The sequence below is a fragment of the Chrysemys picta genome, chromosome 10 (genome assembly GCF_011386835.1).
Source record: "Chrysemys picta bellii isolate R12L10 chromosome 10, ASM1138683v2, whole genome shotgun sequence".
Classification (NCBI taxonomy): Eukaryota; Metazoa; Chordata; order Testudines; family Emydidae; genus Chrysemys; species Chrysemys picta.
In genome coordinates this window covers 26,931,982-26,953,548 of record NC_088800.1, presented here as the reverse complement: position 1 = coordinate 26,953,548, position 21,567 = coordinate 26,931,982, and the positions used below count along the sequence as shown (strand labels likewise).

General features: G+C 43.4%; 2 protein-coding genes across 5 annotated transcripts in view; both read right to left on the bottom strand.

Moving 5' to 3' along the window:
- The window catches only part of LOC101943069 (tetratricopeptide repeat protein 24-like), a 39,174-nt gene extending 23,632 nt beyond the window's left edge, over window positions 1-15,542 (bottom strand). For all 4 annotated transcript variants that reach the window (XM_065558259.1, XM_065558258.1, XM_065558262.1 and 1 more), the window contains exon 1: window positions 15,406-15,542. The gene's annotated coding sequence lies outside the window, so the exon portion shown is untranslated. The remainder of the gene's footprint in view (window positions 1-15,405) is intronic.
- AQP9 (aquaporin 9) overlaps window positions 11,097-21,567 on the bottom strand; it is a 40,524-nt gene continuing 30,053 nt past the window's right edge. The window contains exon 6 of the mRNA XM_005309388.5: window positions 11,097-12,542. Within this exon, the coding sequence (XP_005309445.1) occupies window positions 12,341-12,542 (202 nt within the window). The 3' untranslated portion in view covers window positions 11,097-12,340. The remainder of the gene's footprint in view (window positions 12,543-21,567) is intronic.

The window sequence follows — 21,567 nt, the reverse complement described above, 5'->3', positions numbered from 1 at the left end:
CTTTTAACATTTTGTTTAGCCACAGGGTTTTACTGATTCAGAAGCCTTTGAGGTGCATGCAGTGTTTGGTTTGATTGCTTTACAATAATGTACATGGCTTGTGACTTTAGATTGTCTACTACTATTAGAAACTACTTCTTCATGTACAGCCAGTAGTTGTTAGGAATATGTGCCTCTAAGCAGAGGTTTGTGCAACTACTCCTCTGTCTCCCCAAGACTTCATGGAGCAGCTTGTTTGCTTACTCCATCCAGTTTGTTGTAATTAGGCGGTGGGGCTGGGCAGCTGCCACACTCCGGAGCTTCCTTTCCTTGTGATTATTTTGATCTCCAACGGGAGAGTAATTCTTTTCCTTATGCTCCTGATGGTTCCCCTTCCATGCCACCCTCTCCAAAAAAACACATGTGCCTGATTTTTCTCCCTTCTGTGTAGGGAGGTTAACACCAAGACTGCAAACATTAGATGCATACAGGGATCTAAGAGAGACAAGGTGGGTGAGGTAGTATATTTTATTGGAGCAACTTCTGTTGGTGGAAGGTACAAGTTTTCGAGCTACATAGAGCTCTTCTTCAGGTCTGTGGGACCGACATGGCTACAACACTGAAAACATATGGGGATTTAGACATTTAACGTGAAATCCTCACCTTCTTGAAGCCAATGGGAAAACTCCCACTGACTTCAGTGAGCTGAGGATTTCATCCTTTGGTGGCAGGAGGTATATGTAAACAGGGCCAGTGCTACCATTTAGGCCAACTAGGTGGTTGCCTAGGGTGCCAAGATTTGGGGGCGCCAAAAAGCGGTGCCCCCAATTTTATTTATTTATTTATTTATTTACAGTGCCCGCTGCGCTGGGAGGGAGAGGGGGTCTGAGCTGCCGGCAGGCAGCTCAGGGGTTCCCCTGGGTCAGGTGTATTTCCTTACTCTGAAATAAGTCATCCAGTTTGAAAATGCAAGTTTTTGCTTGTGTATTGGAAAATATAATATCCACCAATCCTAGGCCCTGGGTGAGTTTTACCATTGAGTATAATTTGCAATTTTATCCCATTCAAGAAAACATCAGATAAAACAAACAGCTATTTAAGTTAGCAATATTTTGCTGCCAAATTTAGGTATCTGTGGCTGCATGTTAGTTATTTGAGGTTAGTTACTTCTGTTGAATTCTGGTCAAGTTTGTTCCTGATCTCTGTATTCAAGTGTAGTGTTCTTGAGTTTCAAAGTGGTGCATGCTCTGTTACTTTTTCATTGACAATCCTATTTATATTACTGCAAAATTGAAATGACTGGAGTACAGACTACTTTTTGAGGATGCTGAAAGTATTCTTGGTGTATTAGATTATTATTAAGTGCTATTTGTGAGCACATTAAAATATGCAACATCATTCACACAAGACTCAAAAGTTCAACTTTTAATAAGTTATATTTCTTTGTATTGACTAGTGATGTGTCAAAACAGGTGCCTGAATTAGAATGTACTAATTTCGGGAAGGTTTGAATTCACCTCTGAGACCAGATTTTAATTTCATGAGTCAAACATGATGCTCGTAGTGGAGAAGGAAAGAATGGCCGTGATTAAGTGTTGTGACAACACACACCTCTTTTATCATGTCAGGATCCAGCGTTTCTCCCTCTGGTGTTGGGAGGAGGAGCCTGGGGTAAATCAGCCTCACTCCAGAGGTTTAATACTTCAATATTGATAGGGTAGGCCTTGGGGTTTTCACACTAGGGCATCTTTAAACAAACAAAAATACATTTCCTAACGCCCACTGGAAATCTGCCTCCTCTTATGCTACCAGTTGCCAGCAACCCTCTTAACCCACTAGGGCCCAGCTACACTGGGAATCAAGGTCACCTCCTCAAACAGAAATAAACACAAGATATCCCCTTATAGGGAAAAACTGCTTTTTTCCTAGGAGAAGCCTTTCCCCCTTGCTGTACACAACCCTTCTGCAGCTGGCTTCTCACCCCTCCTCCCTTTGCTCTCTCACAGGAAAAGGTTTTTAAATATCTCAGGCTGCTCTTAATTAGGTGCCCATAATTAACCTGAGGTAACCTCTAAGTTCATAGGAATCGTTAAAGCCCTTTTTCTAAGGGCTTGTCTACACTTGAAATGCTACAGCGGCACAGCTGCGGTGCTTCAGTGTAGACCAGCGGTTCTCATACTGTGGGTTGGGACCCCAAGTGGGTCGGGACCCCATTTTAATGGGGTCACCAGGGTTGGTGTTAGACTTGCTGGGGCCCGGGGCCCAAGCCCTACCGCCTGGGGCTGAAGCCAAAGCCTGAGGGCTTCAGCCCTGGGCATCGGGGCTCAGGTTACAGGCCTGGGACTCAGGGCCGGAGCTTCCATTTAGATGACCTAGGCGGTCGCCTAGGGCACCAAGATTTGGGGGAGCGGCATTTTGCCACCTTCGGTGGCAATTCGGTGGCAGGGGGTCCTTCTGCGCTCCGGGTCTTCGGCGGCATTTCTGTGGCGGGTCCTTCACTCGCTCCGGGACCCGCCGCCGAAGTGCCCCAAAGACCGGGAGCGCGGAAGGATCCCCCTGCCGCAGAATTGCCGACGACGACTGGGAGCGCGGAAGGAACCCTGCCTAGGGCGCCAAAAACCCTGGCGCCGCTCCTGCTGGGACTGAAACCCTTGGGCTTTGGCTTCAGTGCGGGTAGTGGGACTTGGGCAGGCTCAGGCTTCAATCCCCCCTCCTGGGGTCATGTAGTAATTTTTATTGTCAGAAGGGGGTCGCAGTGCAATGATGTTTGAGAACCTCTGGTGTAAACTCTACCTGTGCTGAGGGAGGGGTTCACCTGTCTGTGTAGGTAATCTACCTCCCTGAGAGGTGCTAGATAAGTCACTGGAAGAATTCTTCCATTGACCTAGCACTGTCTACACTGGGACTTAAGTTGGTTTAACTATACCGCTCAGGGGTATGGATTTTTCACACCCTTAATCAATGTAATTAAACTGACCTAATTTTCTAGTGTAGACTAGGCCTAAGACTGATGTACCTGACCTTACCCACCCTTCCAGAACTGTCAGGTCACAGTTGCTTGTCACCACTATCTATTTATGTCACGTTCCACAGACAATGTTATTTTCCCGAAGTGGCCAAACATTTATTATGTCTGCCTTGTCACTGGCCTTCACGTCTTGGTTTGTTTTGCCAAAATTTGTGGATTTTCTGTTTCTGAGCACATTTTCTTATTGCTTCTATAATGTTTGACAGAGATTCCTGAAATTCAAATTGCTTGCAAGCTCCCTAACTCTTGCTGACATCATGCCTAAAATGCAGATCATCATCTTAGCATCTACTTGCTTTTTTTTACAGCCCCTTATTTCGCTTCTGATAGGTTTAGGATATGATGCTGGGGGACATTTGTCCCTCTAATATAAAACATAGGTTGAGAAGAAGCTGCTCAGAACATTCCATACTTTTTTTCTTATTTTTAATGATTAGATCTATTGAATGACTTTGTAGTTGTACAACTTCTATGATTCCTACCTGTCTATATAGAGCCTCATACTGTGCCCATCAAGATCGTATCTGAGCATCATGGTGTCCATTCTCAATCCTGGGCTCATGTCCTTTAAGGATGAGATTGTGCCATTAGGCACAGCCTGGAACATGCACCACCATCCCAGGAATACCCCTAGGAGGCACTGTCTCAGAGACATCCCTCTGAGGCATAGTTCTTTACCTACTTTCCCTTGCTTTGGTGTGGGGTTAAGTAATTTAGCTGTTGGTCTAACTTACAACATCCTCTGCTCTAGCTCATCTATGCTGGCCAATACACTATGGTGGCAGAGCAAAGATTCCAGCCACTCCTTAGTCCTCCTCACACATTTCCCCACCCCCGAAACAGATGGGTGGAGAATAGTGTTTGCACAGCACTCCCTGATCCAAGGGCTGGATATCCTGTGCCAGGAAAGGATTTACGGGTTCTTATCCCCCGTATGCATCCTGCAGGGGGTATAGCCCAAGTCATAGTCTAAATCTAAAGCTGAAGCCTCTAGAAAATTGGGAGGGAAGCCTAGCAGCACAGAAATCAGACCTCTTCTCCTTTCATTATAATGGGAAATTAAATTTCGCTTGAATCAATGGAAACATGCAGTCTTGTATTTTTATTGTGGGAAGGCATAAAGGATCTTATTATTCTGTCTCTTACCTCACCCCACCCCAGATACAGCTGTATGCCTTCCAACAAACAGCAGAGGACACTTCATATTTATGATGCTCACCAGCAGGCCATCCGTATCACTCCATTTACAGTTATAAAGGCTTTCTGAAAGCCTTTAGGTGAGCTGTTGTGTAAGGTGATGTGTGCGCTGATTGGCTGACATTGTCGGTTTGCATTGCCAGTTTTTACACTGTCCACAATCATTCTTGTTACATAGGGGTGAAGGTGTGGGCCTTGAAATATAGTGTAAAACGGGGGGAAGGCTAGATATTTGCAATTATGTAGTGTTTTGCTTTCATGATATTGCATTTTAGGTAGAGTGTAAACACCTGAAGGAAAAATATGGTTAAATTAGCAAAATGTAATACCGTTTTCCATCACTCTTTCCATAACAATAGGAGCCATCCCATTGCTGCTGTTTAGTAAACAATCTGTTTTTTCCGAATTGATATTTATCTTTGTTTTTATCTGACCTATGGCTGTTTCTTTCTACTGCTAAAGAGAATCTCGGCTTTGCTATCTATTATTAATCTCTTCGATGCTTTGCATTAATGATAAGGAATAGATTTTATGTTGTACTGTAGTCCTAGAATGAAAAGCCAATATGAACAAAAAGAAACAATGGGTCTCATTCTCCTCTGATTTACTTCACAGTAAATCCAGAGTATAACGGAGATCAGAATTTGGCTTAGTCTGTGTACCTAAATATGCATGCCATTGCAGTCCAAGGTTTGGTAGTAGAATTTGTAATTGTTCTAAACATCTAAGTGAAAAGATGCTACCTAGAAATGTTCCAAATGACAATAGGTGTCTGGAGATGGTGGTGAATTATTGTACAAAAGATCTCCAAATTTAGCTCTCTTCTTGCATTATATGCACACGGTATCTTTACTTTTAATTTAATTTTAAGAACAGTAAAATGCAGCTAAAAGGCATTTCTAATTCTTTAAAGCATATGAAAGAATGTTACTTGGTTGTGGTGTCCCATGGATTAACTTGCCATTAACTTTTCATAACTAGGTCTTTTATCATGTGCAACACACTACCTACAAATACAGCATCCGTGGTCAGCCCTGAAAAAATTGGCCTGGGACTTGCCGAACAGATTAACTCCTAACTGGGCTCTAGATCTAACGCATCCAAAGAACTCATCCTACAAACTAAAAGGCACCCTGCTTCCAAAACAAAACTAGTCATGCCTATGCACACTTCCTAACAGATTCTGAGATGTAGACATTCATTTCTGACTTCAGTACATACTAATTAATATAGGATGCTATCTTCAAAAGCATTCAACCTTGGCATAAGTCTGTTCCCAGTGAAGTCAGTGGGAGTTTTAGGCCTGGTCCACACTAACCCCCCACTTCGAACTAAAATACGCAACTTTAGCTACGTGAATAATGTAGCTGAAGTCGAAGTACCTTAGTTCGAACTTACTGCTGGTCCAGACGCAGCAGGCAGGCTCCCCCGTCGACTCCACGTACTCTCGCGGAGCAGGAGTACCGGCGTCGACGGTGAGCACTTCCGGGATCGATCCGGGATCGATTTATCGTGTCTAAACAAGACACGATAAATCGATTCCAGAAGATCGATTGCTTACCGCCGGACCCAGAGGTAAGTATAGACGTACCCTTACAATTGATTTCAGCAGGAGCAGAGGTAGGGCCAGTGGTAGTACTTTTGAAAATTCCACTCTTAGTATAAACAGCCCACTATATGCTAGGGCATGAGCTACAGAAACAAAAAGGAAACTGATCAGTCTGCATCTGTTGCCTTGACTGAGTGAAATGCAAAAGCACAACAGCATAAACTGCAGTGTTGCCAACTCTTGAGATTTTTATCACGAGTCTCATGATGATTGATTGTTTTTTTTTAATTAAAGCCCTGGTTCCTGGAGTCAGATGATGACATGAGAATCTCTGATTTCATTAAAACAAACAAGCAAAAATTTCTAGCCCTCATTATGAAGCAAAGATTGAAAATGTGGACCCCCTAAAGGTACAAAATCCAGAAGGCAAATAAAAAGAAACCCACATTTATTATTTTTAAATCTCATGATTTTTAAACCGATCTCATGACTGGTTGGGGTTTGACTTTATGATTTTTGAATGCTTGGGGTTGGAAATATGGAGACAGTGAGAAGTAAATCTGATTTGTACTCAGTTCAGGAAGGTGTTAATTGCATACAGAAGAATATGTTTTAATTGTTTTTTTTCCTGATAACATCCCTTTAAGGAAGGAAAAGAGGAGGAATGAGGGGAAAACCCACACAAGGATAGTGTGCACAGCATCCTCTTTCACGCCTATGTAGGTTTCTTTAGTGTTCCATTTAGATACGCAGAGCACATATCAATGGCTTAAAATCATTACCTACTATTCATTCTTGGTTGATCAGCAAACAGACACTGTACACCTTAGGCTGACTAGAAAAGCAGAGACAGTAACAGTAGTAGTGCCATACAAAGAAATAATTTTAACAAGATGCAGGTAAAAAAAAATCTAAATACTGTTATGCACAGAAGATGTTTTTTCCTAAATACTCTTTTGTTACAGTTTAGCAACAGATTAAAACGTAGAAAAATTTTTAAAACTACGGAGTCATGGAGCCAGTAATGCAATAACAATTGTACTGAACAGACAGAGAACAGCTGTTACTGCATCTTAGTCAGTTTACTTGTATTTTCCAGTGCAAGGTTGTTTGGTGGGAGAAAAAATGCAGGCAACTGCCAAAAAACAAGCATGTGAGGTAAAACTTGTAGTTGCTCTCATGAGAACAGTCTCAGATTTGAAAGTAGCTGAAAAAAATGCTGAATATAAATCTCTGGAGAGCCATTGTACTATATAGAGAAAGAGCAGAGAAAATAGAGACGGCTAAGGAAAGAGAGCAGAATGTACACTACCAGAAAGACCATAAGCTGTAGGGAGGTAATACCTTGCAGGATGATGAAGAATGAAATATCAGTTACAACTCTGAATCTCCTTGCTTGTGCTGATTTCTGTGACAAAGTGAAGAACCTCACTTAACCATTGTTTTGTTGGGTTATTTCCTTTGGTTATTGTAACCTGTACATCAAATTTTGTTATGTAAATTTAAATTAAAGAGTAAAATGCATCCCTGGTATAACTCTGTTAACCTCAATGGAGCTCCCCTGTGGATCCGTTGGCCTGGGAGTTTTTAAAGCACGGTAGACCAAATTCTGACTATCTGTGCATGCCTTAAAATGGATTGCTGGAATGAGACTTATGTAGACAAAATTATTCCATCCTAATTCTGGCTTTAGTTCAGACCTGTGGGAAAGCTACTTCAAGAGTTTTTCCCCAAGCAGAACTGCAAAGGGGAACAGGCTGAGATATAGGGGCTTGGTCCACTTTGTCTGTGCATGGATGCCTCCTGACCCCACAATGGCCATTATTCATGCCCCAGCATTCCTGTGCTCCTGGCACAGCTTCTGACCCAAGTAATTTGCCACAGAGTTTATGTTCTGGGAATAGGGTTAGTTAATGTGTTCTTGCAACACCAGCCTATAAAACACTGTATGTCATGATTAGTGGCTATTTATTTCTTAGTATTTTCTTCAGTGCCAAAGGGGAGGATTTTGATATAAATAAACATTGGTATTAGAATGTACTCATTATGGTTTGGATTATAACTCATTTGCAGTATAATCCAAATTTTTGAATCAAAACTACTTGAAAGTGCAGTTTCAGCTACACTAAGAGCCTGATCCTACAAACACTTACTAATGGTCACATTGCTTATTACTATGAGTGGTGCCATTGACTTCTATGGAACAATAGCAGTAGTAAGCATTTGACCCAGTGTTGTTTGCAAGATCGGACTCTAAATTAGTAAAGTGATTAATTAGCTTTAAGACACTATTTAAATTGTCCGAAAGATAACCTGAACATCAAATAATGCTCTGAAAGTGACTTTTCTCCAGGAGCTGATATTTCAGATTCAAATTAGTACATTGAAGCCTGCTCAATGTCAACTCACTGACTGGAAAATCTCTCTTAATGGAAAACCTTTTCTTTGTACCTGACCATCTTATATTAACTCAGGCAATGGGCACATTTGCACTATCAATTGATAATAGACAACATCATGATTATGTAAACTAAAAATACTTTTATTCTGCACAAACTGAGCTTCGTGAATTGAGGCCTGTAGCATGAGATGGAGTTCAAATTTTCAGCTGTGTTATGAAGATGCTGATTGTGACTTCAGAGTTAAGGTTGAGATGAGTTGTGGACTCAAAGCAAGGATTCAGTCTCCTTGTTTGGCATGAAGAGGGCAACATATGCTCTCAAAAACTATGGCACTTAGTTTCTGGGTGAAATCCTGGCCCCACTGAAGTCAAAGAGAGCTCTCATTTGTACAGAGGGAATCTTCTGAGAATGTAGAAATAAACCCATTAATTAGTTTGAGTTAAAATTAATTTAAAAAATAGGTCCATGTGTAGAATTGATAACTTAATGATAGCAGGTTTTTGAGCCAAATTGGTGAGATGTGTGTTGCTTCTATTCATTTTTTTCAACTATGATAACTTTAAACAATGATTTAATGTTTGTGAATGATCTAGAGAGGAGATGCACCGTTGATTTCTCTTGTAGCAGTCTGGGCACCATGCAGAAAATGCAGCAGAGGAGCTTTGTGTACCACAGCTAATACACAGACACATGCTATAGGCGTAGACCAGTTGTTCTATATCCTGTGCAAAATGTCCCACTCAGACGTTCCTGACCCATGCTTCCACGCTTTGTACCATGGTGCATAATCCAAAGGAAACAAAAGCGTGTGGTATGGGGGGCATGCTAACTGGCTGTGGCCTTCTTGTGGAAAATCCTGGCACAACAAACTTTAGCCTGCTGCAAACATTCCAGGCAAAACTTATTACTCCCATCCAGTTGCATAACACATGCATATTTTTATCTTCTGCACAGATGCTTCCGGTAAGGCACCGACTTCAGTGGGAGTTAAGGGCACTCAGCAACTTGCAGGATCACACCCTATGTGATTTTGGACAAGCTACTTAACCTCTCAGTGCCTTGGAGTGTTCTGTAATTTAACAGACTGAGGTTTGTAGAGCAGATGTTTGGAGGAAGGGTGTTACTGATTTGTACTATAAGTGCAAGTTATTGTTAGAGTTTATAAATTCCATTTTCTGACAGCCTTGTATTTTACTGTATGATGTCACAAGCTATAACAGTACACTATATCAATATACAAGGCAGAGGAGGAAGCTGCCACAGCTGTAAACCCTGCATATAGATCTGTACAGTTAGCAATCACGTATATGCCATACACTTGCTTTTCCTGTATTCTTCTCTTCGCCAAAAGACATGGACCAGCTATGCCTACCCTCCCATTTTGTTATGATGAATCTCCAAAAAGTGGTGCGATATGACAAGCAAATGGATCTAACTGAATATATGTTTTTGAATACAGTAGTCCAAAGCAAGCTGGTTATAAGCAGATATGACATTTTTCTATGGTGACTTGGCAATGTGAGTGTTTTATGGTTGTGTATATTTTCTTAAAATGTTCATTGAAAATGGAGTTATGCTGGTTGGAAAACCATTCTCAGTAGTTCACAGTCAAGCTGGAAGGGCATATTGAGTGGGGTCCAGCAGGGATCAGTTCTGGGTCTGAGTCTGTTCAATATCTTCGTTAACGGTTTAGATAATGGCATTGAGAGTACACGTATAAAGTTTGCAGATGATACCAAGCTGGGAGGCGTTGCAAGTGCTTTGGAGGATAGGATTGAAATTCAAAATGATCTGGACAAACTGGAGAAATGGTCTGAAGTAAACAGGATGAAATTCAATAAGTACAAATGGAAAGTACTCCACTTAGGAAGGAACAATCAGTTTGCACACAGACAAAATGGGAAATGACTGCCTAGGAAGGAGTACTGCAGAAAGGGACCTGGGGGTCATAATGGATCACAAACTAGACATGAGTCAACAGTGTAATATTGTTGCAAAAAAAAAAAAAAAAAAAGCAAACATCATTCTGGGATGTATTAGCAGGAGTGTTGTAAGCAAGACACAAGACACAATAATTCTTCTGCTCTACTCTGCGCTGATTAGGCCTCAATTGGAGTATTGTGTCCAGTTCTGGGAAAGATGTGGACAAATTTTAAAGACCCGAGAAGCGCAACAAAAATGATTAAAGGTCTTGAAAACATGACCTATGGGGGAAGATTGAAAAAATTGGGTTTGTTTAGTCTGGAAAAGAGAAGACTGAGGGGGGGGACATGATAACAGTTTTCAAGTACATAAAAGGTTTTTACAAGGAGGAGGGAGATAAATTGTTCTAGTTAACCTCTGAGAGTAGGACAAGAAGCAATGATCTTAAATTGTAGCCAGGGCGGTTTAGGTTGGACATTAGGAAAAACTTCCTGACTGTCAGGGTGGTTAAGCACTGGAATAAATTGCCCAAGGAGGTTGTGCAATCTCCGTCATTGGAGATTTTTAAGAGCAGGTTAGACAAACACCTGTCAGGGATGGTCTAGATAATATTAGTCCTGCCTTGCATGCAGGGGACTGGACTAAATGACCTCTTGAGGTCCCTTCCAGTCCTATGATTCTATGCAGCTCCTCAGGTAAATGGTATCGTCAATGTCCAGTCAACAATGCAAATTCAAATAAAGCTTTTGTCTGAATTTTTACTGGCATATTACGTCAAGGAAGGGGAGTAACAGACCTGCCCTCTGGAAATTGGGAGAAGGCTTCTGACCACATTATTCTCAAAACCACCTCTGTTTGTCATTTGTTGGAATGGCTGCCCATAAAAACAGTTCTGCACTCCCCAGTGTAGATACTTTGGAGAAAATGTGGGTGTTGAGGATGGATTGAGGTTAAATAGGGAACAATAATACCCTAAAATGAGTGAATAGAGCTGATAACCAGAGCTTTAGAACATAGCTTTTGAACATGAAGTCTCTTTATTCACAATCACAGCCATATAAAAATTAGAGATTGCTTTGAGCTAATTTGACACATTCCATTTACATTGATAAAACAGGAACCTGGATTTTCAAAGTGAGGACTTGATAACGATGCTGACTAGCATAAGCTAAATAGTGTGGAAGTAGAATACATCTAACCATCTTCATTAGAGAAAGAGAGCCCACTCCTCAGAGCCTGTCTGGATTTGAACTCAGTCTGGATCTCAGAGCTCAGTGCAGTTTGAATCTGGGGTCTGGCTTTGGACCTATTTCTAATTTTAATGACTGTTTTTGTGAGATGACTTGAAGCCACCAAAACAAAAATTGCTCCCTATTAGAGGATGAAATTCATCCTGTGCAGAGTGCCCACACGAGGCCTCTTATGAGCTTAAGTAGTGCATAGGACGTGTCTGCATTGCGTAAGCCTTGTGCTGCTGGCCCTCTGTGCAAGGATGAAATTCACCCAGAGAACACAGCAAGAGACATTTGGATGAATAATCTAGTTTAGGTTTTAAATAGATTCCATTAAGATTAATCAATTGGTTTGAAAACTTACTTGGAGCATTACAGCTATGAAGAAGCTGAGCAAAAGTATCAATATTATCTTTTTGGATTAGAGCTCAAGACAGAGATTTCTTACCTTTTGTCAACATGTTATCTATTATCAATCCTCACCACTTGCATAGCCTTTCACAGCTGTCCAGTTAATACCCAGATACAAAATTAAGTACAAACCACTTCAATTAACTTTTGGGCAATTCTGATATTGTTTTTCCTAACGCATAATCTTTTCAGCACATGCCTTTTTTTAATAAATGGCTGTAATGAGTGAAATCGTTTCTTTACATGGTAATGCAGCACTGGACCACTTAACTGTCTCTGTGCAGGCAGTTTTGTGACGAAGTGCCTCATCCATTAGTGGTTAGTTAGATCACTTGACTTATGGATTGTATGGATTGAATTAGCAAATCAGTGTATCATCCCATTACAATTTCATCTAGAAGAAAACTTGACCTGAAAATCACAGAAAAAAAGACAGCATTTTTTCTCCTGAAGCAAGTAAGTAATTTACGTCCCAGATTTTGGAATAATCAGCCTTCTGCTTCAGGGGAAGAAATCCTTTTTGGACTTGTTTTCTGTGCAGGTCACATGTAACTTATGAAGTGTGTACTTTAATTGAGGCACACAGTGTTTGCAGAATGGCCTATACAGTCATTTTGCTTTAAATCCGAACAGGGTTCTGATCACAAATTCTTTCTTCTTTCTCCATATTGGTAAGTTCATATTTTTCATACATATCAGTGTCTTCTTCCAGCTGTGTATCTGAATGATGAATTTCAATAAAAATAATATAGGTAATGGCTCCAATTACGCCTCCCATCATAGGTGCAACTGTAGGAACCCACCACCAGTTATTTCCAGCCCTGTAAGAAAGAAAAGCAGAATTACTATTCACTATGTTGCTAATACTGATCTATTGTTTGGAAGCCAAGTTATAAGCACTGTATGGTGGTATTGACTTTACTGCAATATTTCGTATAGCTAAAATGCCTATCACAGTGAGGTTTTTGTACCATATCTTACTGTGGTAAATGTTTACTTTGACCTAATGTTTCTGTAGATTGGTGACAACCATTATTTTCCTGTGCACACTCTGGTTGAAATATGCTAACAACCGCCTGGGCCTTAGGTCTGATTACTGTATATGTTCTTTAGAAAATAAGGCTTCCTAACTACCAGACCCTTAGGGGATAGGGAATTTGGGAAAGCTGGGATTTGTTGGCTTGTAGTGAAATTAAATGAAACATTTTTTGCACTACGTTGTCAGATGATGAACACACTAATGAGCAGCTGGCAACATCAAGTGTGATGATTGCACAGGTATGTCTTAATTTTTCTGCTTACGTGAGGAATGGTTTGCAGGATCAGGCCCTATATTCACATAGTATACAATGTTTTGCTCGAGAAGTATAGTATATTTTGTGTGTCTTGAAGAGTATAGTTTCACATACTAAAGTGTAAAGTATATTATGCTTGACTAGAGTGGTCAAGATTCAAGTTTCATAAGGCAGTTTATTATCTCTGTTTAAGGTGTGAGTTTTTTTCAGTAATAGTTAAAAAAAGATGCTGTCAAGTTTTATAGGCCTGAAACTGAACCTTCTTATAATGGCAATTCTCTGATGGAAAGTCTTGTAGAATCTAAGGGTGAAATTTTGGTTCCATTGAAGTCGATGGAAATTTTGCCATTGATTTCAATGGGGCTGGGACTGGTAGGTAATAGCTACTATATGTGTGTATCCTAGACATATACAATCAACAGCAGCAGTTAATTCTGAGCACTGGTTCCAGAGCTCTGATGATAATATAATGAGCTGTTTTGGCTTAGTAACATGATATATCAGTTGAAGATGTGATTCTCAAGCAGAAAAGAGTCACTTACATTTAATGCATACTGGAAATGAAGAGGGAACATATTTTCCCCAAATACAAAAAGATAAATTAATTTGAGAAAGGATTTTATTGGAAGACGATTCTAGGAGATTATTACAAACAATGGCAAATCAAATTTTTAAATGATATAAATAATTACTCAATGCGTGACAGCATAATTTTATGTGGAAGTGAATTTATGTTTAGCCACATTACAAGTACAGTGGTATTTGTTCAGTCTTCACAATGTCTATTTCATGAAATTATTCTTCTTTTATTCAGTCTTTATGCCATAGTCTGGAGCTTCTCCTTTGGAGTTGTTAAGATCTTGCAAGAGCAGAGGTGGACAAAAAATGGCCCGCGGGCCACATCTGGCCCGCGGGACCGTCCTGTCCGGCCCTTGAGATCCTGGCCGGAGAGGCTAGTCCTCGGCCTCTCCCCTGCTGTCCCCCCTTCCCTGCAGCCTCAGCCCGCCGTGCCACCAGCGCTGTGGGCGGTGGGGCTGCGAGCTCCTGCTGGGCAGCGCGGTGGCATGTCCGGCTCCGGACGGGCGGCGCGGCTCAGGGGTGGATTTACCAGCAAACATAGGGTGCCCTGGTACGGGGACCCCCAACAACAGGGGGCCCCAGGGCTGGGCACTCGGGCAGCCCAGCACTGGCGCACCTCCCGTGGGGGGGGGGGGGGGGCTGCACTGCGGGGGCAGGGAAGCAGGGAGGGAGCTCACCTGCAGCCTCAGGGGAGCAGGCAGGAGGTGCAGGTGGCGGGAGTGCTGCAAAAGTGGCCCGGAGGATTCAGGAGGCGCACCCGGTGGCCGCGCAGCCGGCCGGAGAGAAGCCGCACTTTGAAGGGGAAACCACCGCTTCTCTCTGGCTGCGTGACTGCCCTTGCTCCTTCTGAGTCCTCCGTCCATGTTCGCAGGGCCGCATTCTGAAAAGGGCTTTGGGGGGGGGGGTTGGTTAGGTGGTGGGGTCCCGGGGGGGACGATCAGAGGACAAGGAGTGGGGGGGGTTAGATGGGTCAGGAGTTCTGAGGGGGGCAGTCAGGAGGTGGGAAGTGGGAGGAGGTGGATAGAGGACAGGAGCCAGGCTGTTTGGGGAGGCACAGCCTTCCTTACCTGGCCCTCCTTACAGTTTTGCAACCCTGATATGGCCCTCAGGCCAAAAAGTTTGCCCGCTCCTGTGCTAGAGGGTATAAAATAGTCCTTGACATTGTCCCACTGAGTTTGTAGCTCCATTCATTGCTCAGACTTGACTGGCCATCTGGGCTCTGGATTGCTGTGGCAAGGTGTACTCAGTAGTCTTTGTTCTGTTGATCTACATGTGACGGGTTTGGTCACAGAGATCCCCTTGGGACTGTCACCTGATGTGCTGAAATTACCTCTGAGCTTGTTTTCCCTGCCAGGCTGGGACTCCAGAACCCTGTGTTGTTGATCCAGACACGCTAGCCTGCTGCAACCCAGACCCAGGGTATGGTCCACGCCCCCAAAGCTGCAGACTTAATGGAAAACAGCTCAGCAGGTACCTATCTCCAGCACCCAGACACCCAGCTCCCAATGGGATCCAAACCCCAAATAAATCCGTTTTACTCTGTATAAAGCTTATATAGGGTAAATTCTTAAATTGTCTTCCCTCTATAATACTAATAGAGAGATATGCACAGCTGTTTTCTCCCCCAGGTATTAATCACTTACTCTGTGTTTTTCATAAACAAAAGTGATTTTATTAAGTATAAAAAATAGTATTTAAGTGGTTTCAAGTAATAACAGACAGAACAAAGTAAGTCACCAAGCAAAATAAAGCAAAAACATGCAAGTCTAAGCCTAATACATTAAGAAACTGATTACAGGTCATCTCTCACCCTCAGAGATGTTCCAATAAGCTTCTTTCACAGAGTAGACTCCTTCCTAGTCTGGGTCCAATCCTTTCCCCTGGTACAGTCCTTGTTAGTTCCAGCAGATATTTCAGGTGGTAAACAGGGGATTTCTCATGGCTGGCCTCTCCTTGTCCTGCTCCACCCCCTTTTATAGCTTTGGCACAAGGCGGGAATCCTTTGTCTCTCTGGGTCCCCACCCCTCCTTCTAAATGGAAAAGCACCAGTTTTAAGATGGATTCCAGTATCAGGTGACCTGTTCACATGTCCTGTGAGACCACAGCCTACATCCTTCCAGCCTGACCCACGGGTACACAGGAAGGTTTGCAAGTAAACAGAGCGATTTACAGGTCATTGATTCAGAAGCACCCTTAATGGCTTCCACTTAATATGTTTACAATAGTAATACAAATTTATATCTTATTCTCCTAACTCCAGACATAGAAATAATACATGCAAACAAATAGGATGAACACACTCAGTAGATCATAAGCTTTGTAATGATACAAGAGACCTTTTGCATGAAGCATATTCCAGTTACATCATATTCACATTCATAAACATTATGGAGTGCAACGTCACACTACACATGCAAAACTTCATCTGCATCTTGCATGTGTGTGCATGTCCCTGTTCCAAACAAAGCCAGTGAAGACAGGGACATTCAGAGGATTCAGGGGGCATGGGGCAAAGCAATTTTGGGGTCCCCTTCCATAAAAAAAGTTGCAATACTATAGAATACTATATTCTCGTGGGGGCCCCTGCAGCCCCGGGGCAAATTGCCCCACTTGCCCCCCCTTCGCCCCGCAGGCGGCCCTGGGAAAAATAAACATTTAAAAACCTTCTGCATCTCGGCACAAACCTAGTTTTGAGAAAACTTATTTTCAAGTCACCTTTACAAGGTATCACTGGTTCTCAGCATCAGCTAGTGCTAAAAGGCACTAAAGCTCATTAAAAGGGTTGGACAAATATTTTCCGTCAAAACTTTTTTTGGATCGAAAACAAGGGGTTTTAAAAAAGCAGAAAAAAATCACGGACAATGTCTGCTTTCCTTCAAAATTTGTTATTGTTTTTTTTAATTGAAAAGCTGAAATTAGTCTGCCAAAACCTGAACATGGTTTGGGGGTTCAGAAGTGTGTGGCCAAATATTTGCTGCTTGCTGTGTTTGATTGTTTAAAGAAACAATAAAAAAATTCTGCTTAAAAAAAAAATCCAAAACTTTTGAACCACCTCAGCTTGTGACCAAACACCTGAACCCATCCACTCAGAGATTTTTCCAGGTTTCTGATACTCTGCTGGCTTCCTTGACTCATATCTGTCTCCATAACTTTGGGTTCATTTAGGTTAGAACATAAGAACATAAGAATGGCCATACTGGGTCAGACCAAAGGTCCATCCAGCCCAGTATCCTGTCTACCTACAGTGGCCAATGCCAAGTGCCCCAGAGGAAGTGAACCTAACAGGTAATGATCCATTGATCTCTCTCCTGCCATCCATCTCCACCCTCTGGCAAACAGAGGCTAGGGACACCATTCCTTACCTATCCTGGCTAATAGCCATTAATGGACTTAACCTCCATGAATTTATCTGTTTCCTAGAGACTGGCTGCATGGGGCCCCTCACAAACTGGAGACGGTTACTGTGGGTTTGTCTTTAGTATAGCTTATGTACGTACTCCACGAACTGAGCATTTGAGCTTGTTCCAGAATGTGGGATGAGCCTATGTTGTAAAAACTGAAATGCTCAAAATAGCACATGCATGTGACTGGACACAGGGTGCTAAAATTAAATTAACCCAGGGGTTCTCAAACTGGGGGTTGGGACCCCTCAGGGGGTCACGAGGTTATTACTAGGGGTCGCGAGCTGTCAGCCTCCACCTCAAAGCCCACTTTGCTTCCAGCATTTATAATAGTGTTAAATATATAAAAAACTGTTTTTAATTTATAAGGGGGGGTCACACTCAGAGGTTTGCTATGTGAAAGGGGTCACCAGTACAAAAGTTTGAGAACCACTGAATTAACCCCTCTGGAGCCTCGGGGAATGCAGGGGACGGGGGTCTCCCTTGGTAGGGTTGGGAAGGAGGTAGGTGGTGTATGATATTGCTCTTCTCATGTGAACCCTCCCCCATGGATCTCTTGGCTCTATCACTGTTAATTTAAAGTGGCTACTTTTAAATGAAGCTACCCTCTCCTGACATGAGTCTCCCTATGGCATTGAAATTAAATGTAGACTATAATTTGGCATTTGAGAAGTGAAAGGGATGGTAGCCCTAAGGGAAAAGATAACAGCTTGGCTTATTGTGTTAAATAGCTGTCTGCAAGCCTCAAACTGCTGAATGAGCTTTAGCGTAGGGAAGGCTGTGCCTCCCCAAACAGTCTGGCCCTGCCCCCTATCTGACCCCCACCCACTTCCTGCCCCCCGACTGCCCCCCTCAGAATCCCCGACCCACGCTGCTCCTTATCCCCTCACTGCCCACCCCAACCACCACCCTGGGACCCCACCCCCCACCAACCCTCCCTGTCCTCTTACTGCCCCGACCCCTATCCACCCTCCCCCCACGCGTCCTGACAGACCCCCGGAACGCCCACGATCCAACCCCCCATTCCCTGTCCCCGACCGCCCCACCCCAGCAGAGCTGTCCAGGGCCGCTCCTGGGTTACTGCTGCCTCTCCCCTCTTTCGGAGCCTCAGTGCGCCGCGTCCAGGAGCTGTCCTGGCCCCTGGAGAGCGCTGCAGCGGCGTGGTTCCGGCGGGACCAGAGCTCGCAGCCCCGCCCCCTTACCACGCGGCTCTGACTCAGTGGGAGGAGCTCAGGCCCCGCTGGAGCCACTCCGCTGCAGCGCTGTCCAGGGCAGCTCCTGACGCGGCGCGCTGAGACGCTGGGGGATGGGGGAAGGCAGAGGTGGGGCTGGGGGCCTTTGTGGGGCCCGGGGCCTGGGGCAAATTGCCCCATTTCCCCCCCCCCTCCGGGCAGCCCTGAGTGAAGATGGGGCCCTGGTGCTCCCTATTTTATCTTCTCTAAATTATGGCCCTTACTTGCACTGGACAACTGCAGTTCTGGCATTTTCCCTCCTGCTAGGAGAGTACAAGAGCAGATGCCCTGGAGTTGATTGCAAAGCTAAACTGAGATCAGGACATGCTTGAGTTATGAGTTGCCATTACCCTCTGTCCTCCTCCACTGAACCAGTGGCAAATACTCCTTTGTGACATCCCTTAGCTCCACTGATGCACATTTAGTTCTCCTGTTGCCCAGCACGCAGCTGGGCTTCCAGGTCAGAAGGAAATCATTCAATTATATCTTTGTGATAATAAAGTATTTTCTCTGCCACTACTACTAAAGGGACACATTCTGCCCACTTTATTCATGCAACTGAAGACTAAGGGTATGTCCAGACTACCCGCCGAATCGGCGGGTAGTAATCGATCTATCGGGGATCGATATATCGTGTCTCATCTAGACGCGATATATCGATCCCCGAACGCGCTCCCATTGACCCCGGAACTCCACCAGGGTGAGCGGTGGTAGCGGAGTCGATGGGGGAGCCGTGGCTATCAATCCCACGCCGTGAGGACCTGAGGTAAGTCGAAATAAGATACGTCGACTTCAGCTACGCTATTCCCGTAGCTGAAGTTGCGTATCTTACATCGACTCCTCCCGCCCCGTGTAGATCAGCCCTAAGGGAGCTTGCAGGTAGTTTCCTCTGCTGCAGCTAGGGATTCCCTCAGGGCAAAAGAGTTCACAGTGGATGCAGACCTCACAAAGCCGATACCTATGCTTTCTTTTCTGCAGCCCTTGGCTCAGGGAGCATGGTATAGGTGGGGGAGTAGGAGTGGCTGAAGTACAGTGCACTCTGGTCATCCCCAGCTGGTTCATGGTCCTTTGGGGAGCTGGGGCAGAGAATCAGGGAGCTGTAATTAGTTCAGTAACAGCTCCTCACTTTGCTACACCCAAAACTGGGCACAGCAGAAAATCTGCCCCATTGGGACTGCTCTCATAAGTAGGGGTCTAATGAATTCACAGAAAATCATGTCATGGATTGTGAAATCTGGTTTAAACTGTGAAATCTGGTCTCCGGTCACCCAGCTCTGAAGGCAGAGCGGAGAGTGGCAGCTGCTGGTCATGCGCCCAGCTCTGAAGGCAGCGCCGTGGCCAGCCCACCTTACTTCTCTGCTGCTGCTGCTGGCAGCAGTGCTGCCTTCAGAGCTGGGCGCTCGGACAGCAGCCACTGCACTCCTGCTGCCTAGCTTCAGGAAGTGGTGCTGCCAGCAACAGCAGAGAAGTAAGGGTGTCAATACCACGCCCCCCTCCCAATAGGTTTGCAACCTCCTTTTGGGTCAGGGCCCCCAGTTTGAGAAATGCTGTGGAGAAATCACATTTTTTGTGGGTTGGTCATGCAATAATAGCAAATTTCGTGGATATGATGCATGGTGTAACACATCTGCAAAATTTGCTATTTATGCCATAACCAACCTGTGAAAAATGTGATTTTTTCCCCTCTGATTTAAGTAGATCTCCTACTCATAAGTAAAATAAGTAGGGATTTGGTCCAGTATCCCCCATCTGTAATGGAACAGCAAGTTAAAAGATGGGTGTGGTTAATCAGAAAATCTGGAATGAAACTATATGGGATAAAATATATTAAACAAAATCCTGTGGAGATTTTTAAACATGGGGCAGCTGCATCACAGAGAGAACATTACACGTATGAGTGCCAATTAACTACTGTATGTTACACTTTAAAGGGAAACTCTCAGGTTCAAATCTAGTCATTTTTAAAAGAGTTCAACATTGTACAGAGTGCTTAAGCCCCTTTGCCCATTTTGATTGTTTTACAGTCACATTTTCTTTGTTTTAAAAATGCTTGTCCTCTCCTCTGTTGCTGTTTGAAAGTTTCCCAACAACAGGAGAAACTGGCTAGTTGAAGGTACATGCACAGAGAACCTAAGGCTAATAATGCACCTTCCAACACATCTCTCACCTTTTGAAGTAGGATATTGAGGTTAGAATAATTCTGATTTGATTTTTCAAAGAATTCAAACAGTTTAAATTCTGGGAATTTCTAGATGCTCCTTTACATTTTAAAACAAATGCAAAATGATGCACAAAATCTCACTGTACACAAGACCTTATGTAGTTCTTTTGGACTTCTCCAGAACAGAAGTTGGTTTTAGTTAATGCTATTCATGCTGTTTGCATCACTCAAACTAGACATGTCAGCAGAGATGTGTAGATATCTGAATGCTACCTATAACCTTTAAATAGGAGAAGCTGATAGCCGATAAACCCCTAAAGCTTCAGTATGGAAATATTAGAACTGATCTCTTGCAGCTAGCCGCCAGAGGGCACTACTACTATACAATATAACTAAAAAATCCCCAACACATTTTAAATCAGATAAAGGAATTCTGGTCTGAAGAAGGGCTCTGTGTGGCTTGAAAGCTTGTCTCTTGCACCAACAGAAGTTGGTCCAATAAAAGATATTGCCACACCCACCTTGTCTCTCTAAAGGAATTCAGAGGCAGTTTCAGGGGAGTCTAAATACACTGCAGATGTAATATTGAAAGGAACAGTACTGGCTGCACAGCTCATACAGAACTTTCAGTCTGCTAGTCAGTGCTTACCTAGCCTTTCGGAATCATCGTGGGCCCTGGTTAAAAAGGAAGGTATGATAAACACAGGGGGGGAAAATTCCACTGCTGCTAGATAGTTTCAGATACTGTAGTAAAATACTCATCTGTAGCAATGTCCCTCCCTCATCACCTCTTCACATTTTGTTAACCCGCCAGCTAATCAACTACAAGGTTGAGCATTTGTATCTGAATCTCTGGCTTTTTTTTCCTCACGGTAACCAGAACTGTTAGTGGAAACCATGTTTAAGTATGGCTGTTAGGAGATTCTAGCATTATTGCCCTGTTCAGGTGGCTAAACCTTGAAAACTTTGGCTTTCCATTGATACAGTAGACTTCAATAGGACCTACTTGTTTGAGTAAGTTATCCGAACTGTACTACAGACAACCTTCTCTGTCCCCTTCTAAAGTATACAGAATGGTTTGACAACACAATTCTAACATGGGTTAGGCAAACCAAATCTGTCTAATCTGTGATTAGAGAAATCCTGCCACTGACCTGCTTATAATATTATTCAAACTT